The 7,479-nt window shown below is 39.6% G+C and overlaps 1 protein-coding gene across 1 annotated transcript; it reads right to left on the bottom strand.

Moving 5' to 3' along the window:
• Positions 1 to 3,535: 3,535 nt before the first annotated feature.
• On the bottom strand, positions 3,536 to 7,235 carry mrps16 (mitochondrial ribosomal protein S16). The gene is made up of 4 exons (XM_061832298.1): positions 7,078 to 7,235; positions 6,900 to 6,938; positions 5,268 to 5,534; positions 3,536 to 4,490 (listed from the first exon to the last, which is right to left on the bottom strand). The coding sequence occupies exons 2-4, from the start codon at positions 6,910 to 6,912 to the stop codon at positions 4,375 to 4,377; spliced, it is 396 nt and encodes a 131-aa protein (XP_061688282.1). The 5' UTR covers positions 6,913 to 6,938; positions 7,078 to 7,235; the 3' UTR covers positions 3,536 to 4,374.
• Positions 7,236 to 7,479: the final 244 nt, after the last annotated feature.

Consider the following 7,479-nt stretch of genomic DNA (forward strand, 5'->3'; position numbering starts at 1 on the left):
AGAACTATATTATTTAAAAGCAAATGCAAATTAATTCCTAGAAAATGATTTTTTCTCTTGAAATAATGTTATTTGAAAAAAATATTTATTCCTGAACAAAATGTATTCCTTTAAAAATGCAATTTAAGTCTTAAAATTTACTTCATTTTTGAAAAAAGTATGATTTTTGTTGCTTAAAAAAACAACATTAGAAATGAAAAACATACAACTTAATTTTTGAAAAAATTACATTTTGATTCCTTAAAAAAAATCGCATTTGAATCATGAAAAAAATACAACTGAAAGAAAAAACAAGAGCTTATTTCTAAAAACAAAAACGTTACTATATAAGTACAAATGCACAGTCATTCCTAGAAAATTATTTTGTTCATGAAATCTTGTTAATAATGTAACTTGAAAAAAATATTGAAAAAAGACCAACTTAATTCCAGAAAAAAAGTATTCCTATAAAATGCAATTCCAGTGTTGAAATTTACTTAATTTTTTCAAAAAAAGTATGATTTCTGTAGTTAAAAAAACAACTTTATAACTGAAAAACAAACAACTTAATTTTTGAAAAAAACATTTTGATTCCTTAAAAAAATCTGATTTGAATCATGAAAAAATCCAACTTAAAGAAAAAACAAGAGCTTATTTTTAAAAACAAAAACTTTATGATTGAAAAATGTAACTGTCCTTGAATAAATATTCATTTTTGCAAAAAAAAAAAAAACCTTGGATCTTGAAAAAAAAAAAAAAAACAATATAAATAGAATGTCATATACATTTACAGAAGCGTATTGCTGACACCCCCCCCCTCCAAAAAAAAAAAAAAATGCGTACAGGTAAGTAGTCCCTAAATGATGTCGACGTGGGTTAACATTTAACAGCGTAACACTGCGAAGTGCAGCTCTGTGGTTAATCAGTTTCCACTCAGGTCAGCAGAGGAAAACATAATTTGTAATTTTGTGAGCACAAAAGGCCTCGCACGCGAACCAACGAGCCAACGCCTTGACGCATTTAGGCAATCGTCACCGCCGACAGATCATCACGTAGCCGACAGTAAATCGTAATTATCGTCACAAATCAGCAGGATCGGAGTCGAGCTGCGAGATCGGTTCTGCAGCTTCTCACGGGTCCGGTCCGCCCTCTAGTGACTAAATATTGTTACGGCGCACGCCGGCAAACGCACACATGCGCTTACTTTATTTTTGTACATAAGCGTGTAACTTTTAATGCAAACTTGATGAAATCCAGCGACAAACAAATGACATTAGTTTCCTTGGAGGAGAAGGAAAATATCACTAGGTGGCGGTAAGGAATCATCGAATTCTTAGAAGAAGAGGAAGAAGAAGAACTGGGAAGACGCTCAATGATCTAAAAAAAAAAAAAAATAAAGACCGGATAGAGCATACGCATCAGTTGGCCGCCATCTTGGTACTCCCAAAACGTGTGGAGGACATGGTTAACAGGTCGGATTATGGCGTGGTTTTTCTCAAAACTGGTCGCGTGAACTTGACATTTTTTTCAGTTCTGGTCACATGAAGGATTTTTAATTCGACTTGGTAAGCCAAAAAAGGCTAAGTGCAAAAAGACATATAACACCGTGACAACCAAGAAACCTTGCATATTACATGACACGTTAACTTTTCCCGAAATACGCTGTGAAGCACTAGCATCATAACTGCAAAACTCACCATTTTTTTTCGTCATATAGAAATGTAATTTTAAGTCAATCAGTTATATTTGTGGAAATAAGGACTCGCAATGGGCAAATACATGCTAAACGCATTGTTCATTTGTTGTCTCTGCAATGTTCTATTTCAGACAGAAAATTTAAACTAGTTTCCTTGCATTTGAAAATCAAATTCAATTTGCAGAGTTCTGTATTATGAAATTCATCAAAAAAAATTCACAGAAAATGTGTTTTCTTGCTTATCCATTGACAAAGTTTGGAAAAAATATTTATATGGCTTTTTCGTGAAAAACTGTCGGCCTATAAAGGTGACGCAGAGAGTGAACAGTCAACAACAACAACCGCAAACAAAACTTTGTTCAAGTGAATTAAGCTCATCAGAAAATTAAAAAAAAAACTTTACAGACAAACTTTAACAGTGTCAAAGTAAATCTTTCTAATTTACCTGTGGAATGTTTTCTCACAGCCACGAAACTGGCGATTAATGCAGATGAAGAGAGTTGTTTTGGGAGTATCAAGATGGCGGATGGCGACTTCAGTTTTGTTGGCCAATGAGCCATCCAGTCTTTTTTTTTTTTTAGATCAATGACTACATTAGGTACTGCCATGGTTGTGCTCTAATTTTCTGTATTTGTAGGTTATGTAGAGAGGAAAATGTGATTTGAGGTACATTTCCAGACACAAATGTGGTAATGAAACTCTTAAGTCAAGACAAAACTATAATTATAATATAATAAGGTTTAATAAAATCATCCCTTTATTTCAATGATATCAGAATAAGAATGATCATGACGACAAATAGATTGTAGAACATAAAAAGACAAGTACGGCGAATCATTGTGCAATCACCGGTCACCCCCTCCAGGCCTTGATGTGGGGCTCGAAGGCGAGAGCCTGGAGGCCGGGCCTGCGTCCATGGAGTTCGGACCCGAAACGGGTAACGTGGGTGCAGTGTGAGCTGAAGAGTGGCCGAAGGTGATCCGATTCCTGGCTCCAGAAGTTGGCTCTAAGAAGGAGGCCGAGAAGTTCCGACGAGTGATAGTCTGGGTCACCTCCACGCACAACTTGGCCTCCGGTACCAGTCCCAAGAGGGCATTGGACCCTTTTCCACTCTGGAGTTGCTTGTGGTGAGCGGTACCCAGCAAGTGTGAGCACTGTATACCTTTTGCCCCCGGCTCCATCCCCTGATATTTTGTATTTCCTCGGGTCCACTTTGAGTGATATTAAAATTGGATTCATGATTTGAAATCTTTTTTTTTTTTGTTAGTCGTGCCCACCTGTTCTCGTTTAACCTCAACCTTGTGTTGACCAATCAGCTTCCTCTAGCCACTCGTGTTTTGTCCAAGTGTTCCTCATTGCTGGTTCTTTTGGTTCCATTGTTTCTCCCTGTCAGTTATACCACCAGTGATGTTTTCTTTCCAGTTATGAGTTTATTTGACTGCTGTGTAGAACTGTCTCAGCGGCTCCTGTGACAGAAGCCCCAAGAAGTACATCCTCTGCTGTTTTATTTTCTATTTTTTGGAGGATGGAGTTGATGTTTGTCTCCCACTCCAAGTCCTGTGAGACTGTAATTCCCAAGAACCTGAAGGCCTTGACGGTTGACGCAAGACAGTTTGAGGGGCAGCTGTGGTGAAGCATGACTCCTGAAGTCCACAATTATTTCTACAGTACTGTGTACCTCCATCAGTCTGGTTTGGGACACTCTCCGACTGCAACGGATACTCAAAACCGCTGAATGGATTGTCTGCACCACCCTGCCCACCCTTGAAGACTTGCACGCCTCTCAAAATAGGACCAGAGTGGGTGAGATCCTTTCGGAGCGTCCACATCCCGGCCACCAACTTGTCCACCTCCTTCCATCAGGTCAGGATCAATGCTAATCAAAACTAGCAGGCATTCATTTTTTTTTTTTTTTTCACTCTGGCAATGAAGTCATTAAATTCTTGATCACCAAACCCACTATTTTCTGCCATCTTACTTATATCTTTAAGATCAAGTAAAAAAAAAAAATTCACTTTTTCAAGCTTAAAGTTGTCATCGTGCGAGAATACTATCATTGCTTTACAATATAGAATTTTTAGATTAGTTGTAAGATTGAGATTAAAGCTGTTTTTATATATATATAAAGCAATTTTCACGATGGATTTTTTTGTATTGCTTATCCTTACAAGTGTCACAGGCGTCCTGGAGCCTATGCCAGCTATCTTTGGGCGAGAGGCAGGGTCCACCCTTCAAAAGTTGTACTTTAAGCTACAATTCACTGTCTAAAATTCAACATCCGTTCCACCAGGCAGGGTTACTTCAGGTCAGAACCGAACACCCAGCCAATCGCAGTTGTGCTTTCTTAGTCACGTGACGTCACATACTAAGAAAGTGTAACTGGATTCTGACCTGAAGTAACCCTGCCTGGTGGCACAGATGGTGAATTTCAGACAGCGAATTGTAGCCGGTTGAATTGTTAACATTGACAACTATTGAAAATGTGATCATTTTACATTTCAAATTCAAACCCTGGTGGCACACTTACTTTGTTGTCTGATACACTAGTGCTGTGTAAATGTGTCTATAAATAGAAGCTTGAATTTTCCTCACTTTTCATTTGTGGTTGACTCAGTGGCTCAAGCACACAAGTCCAACATAATTATATACAAAGAAAATACAAAAACAGTCTCCGTGTGGCGCCGTGACATGGCAGGTTTTCACACTTCCGCCTCCTGACTTTTATTCACTTCCACTTCCGTCTGAGCCGCTTGGGCTCGCCGACGCTCGGCCTCCGTCACCGTCATGGGGTGGAGGGGGAAAAAGCCCGCCAAACCTGCAGAAACGCAAACGTTTACAACTGGGGAAAACCACTTGAGCTTGGCTACCTTGTCCATCTTGTGTCGTATCAATTTTCATTTCTCCTTACACGCAGGGGGACTGCACACTCAGTGGGCTAATCATTAGGTACGCCAGACAAGTGACGCGGAAACTGCATTTAACAAAGATGCTGACACTTTTGGAGAATCGAAGAATGTCGACTACATTTTTATTTTTTTTACTTTTACTAATATATATATATATATATTGTACATTTAATGTTTTTTTTGGATTAGCAGTATGTTTTTTTTAACTATATTTACTCCTGCATGATAGTATTTATTTTTTGCATTTTAAATATCAATTTGACACTGTACATTTTGTATCTTCTTAATTACTGCAAGTTTTTCTTTCCAAAATATTTCTCGTATTGGTTTCTTTAAATTAAGTATACGTCTCTTCCTCTGTTTTTCAAACAAAATGTTCATTTAGAATTATTTTTAAACAATTATGGTTATGTATTTTCCTTTGGAAACTTATTTACTGTAGTATTCATTTCTTTTAGAAATATTGGATTATTTTTCTTGAAGTAGCACTGTATTATCGCTTTTTCATTTTATTTCCTTTTTTTACATTTTTGTTTGCTCATTCAACTTATTTAAGAATTTTAAAAGATCCTCAGCGGTCAAATTTGGATGTTGTTTTTGCATTTATTTCTCCACTCACGTAGCTCAATAGATTTATAACAGACAGCTCTGTTATAACTGTAACAAATGACTAAACTCAGACGCACCCAGAAGTTTGGCCACCGGCTTGGTGGGGTGCGCGCCGCAGCCGATCCAGTACTTGATGCGGTCCGAGTTGAAGCTGACCAGCTTCTCGTTGTACATGTTAGGCAGCGGGTCGTACGTGCCCAGCTGCTCGATGTACTTGCCGTCCCGCGCTCGCTTGTTGTACGCCGCCACGATGCGGTAGAAGGGTCTGTTGGCCTGCTTGTGGCCCGCCAGAGCCATGCGGAGGACCACGTAACCCCCGTGGTACCGCTTTAAGAGCTGCGACGCTGCAACAAAACATTGGGTTTCAGATTTTGTTTTGATTTACAATACCTCCACGAGGCAAAAAAAAAATGCATAGGAGAGTAAACCCGTTTATGGCGGGGGATACATTCCACACGCACCTGTAACAAGTGAAAATCCATGATACACCCCCCCCCAAGCTGTTCTAAGCATGTTCTTACTAAAATGTGCTTTTTTTAATGTAATTTATTCAGTACTGTATCATCTGTCAGATGCATACACGGCCTTTAAGAGGCGGGGTCTGACCATGTGGTGTCGTCAAAACTGCATGAACTGTGGCCATTAGCAGCTCCTGGCGGCTGTGCTAATTATTTTTGGGCTTTATTGTTTTCCTGTTGATCAATTAACTGCTGAAAAATACATTGGTGACTTGGGCTCACCTTTCCCACGAGGGTATGACAGTAAGTGCAAGTAAAAACTTTCTTTCGGCTTGTCCTGTTAGGGGTCGCCACGCTGTGTCATCTCAGATGCATGCTCATATTTGTTTGGCACAATTTTTACACTGGATGCCCTTCCTGACGCAACTCCTCTGGGGACTGGAGGCCCCAGTGAGAAATGAACTCATGACCCCTGGTTCACCAAACCAATGCTCTAACCATTGAGCTATGGGGCCCCATGCAGTAAGTGAAAGTACTGTAAATTAAAAGTCATAGCAGAAGCATAAATGGTGACACACTGTCACTGCGCTCAGTTTGTAGACATTGACGTGAAAGTGTACATGGCTGGCAACTAGTCCAGGGTGTACCTCGTCCAAAGTCAGCTTGTGTAGACCCACCTGACTTGTGATCCTAAAGATCATGAGTATTTTAGTAAATTGATGGATGAAACCATTGACTGCTACGTCCATTCCAATGCTGTTGCTAACCAACAGAGCAGCACATAAACAGTCGCTCTGGTCAACTCAAGTGTAGCAAGTTACTACATGTTGTAAATGAGCTCTCTGAGCAGTATTAAAGTTCCAACGATGACCTTGAAGCACCACCCTGTGGTGCAATCTATTCGTCTGAGATTTGGAAAAGGATAAATTTATAGCTCTACTTTCAAACACAGAAAACGACGTTGACTTTTTAACATTTTCATCTGTATAATTTCATTTTTTTAATGCAACATTCACATACCTGGATTGTCAGTCAACTGTAAAAGCTGGAATTGTAAGCAACTACATTTCCAAACTACTCTTTCTAACGAATATGAAATGATGGCTTTAAAACTGCGTGAGCTTCGACTCTGACTTGTGTCCAAAATGTGGTCTGGATGCAACCATCGGAATTCGTGTCGCAAAGCGAGGACAGCCTCTCCAGTTTCTAACGGGACAATGATGAATTCTTATTCAATTTAGGCATACTTACACAGTTGGACCATGATGCCAGGGTAATGCTTTTAGTACCCTAAAATAAGAAAAACAAATTCTGAGGAAAATGCTTTAAAACAAAGTCGCGGTAATGTTCACGTTGGCTGTAGCTCTGCCGAGCTATTGCTAACAGTAAAGTAAAGTCTGGCAATATCGAGGAAAACTTAACGGAATACCTCTGAAGTCGTGAATGGGGCGTCCGGGCAATGGGTCAGCAGAGATGAGAATTCGAGCAATACTGAGTGGTAAGTAGAGTTAAGGTTTTAAGCAATACTGACTACTTGTTTTTGTCCGGCTGCTCAAAACTAATGTGACATTTGTTAGTGCGCAGCCATGTTTCAACCGGAAGTTGCGTCGCCGTTTACGCAAAAGAGTTCGATAGGTTTCAGGGTCGGTAGGGGGCAGTGTTGTGTTGCTAAACCACAATGGCCGGACCATTTCTGAACATTGTCCAAAATGTATACCAGTTATTTATTTTAATTCATCCATCCATTTTCCGTACCGCTTATCCTCACTCGGGTGCTCGAGCCTATCCCAGCCGACTTTGGGCAAAAGACTGGGTACACCCTGGACTGATC

This window comes from Syngnathoides biaculeatus, chromosome 10 (genome assembly GCF_019802595.1).
Source record: "Syngnathoides biaculeatus isolate LvHL_M chromosome 10, ASM1980259v1, whole genome shotgun sequence".
Classification (NCBI taxonomy): Eukaryota; Metazoa; Chordata; class Actinopteri; order Syngnathiformes; family Syngnathidae; genus Syngnathoides; species Syngnathoides biaculeatus.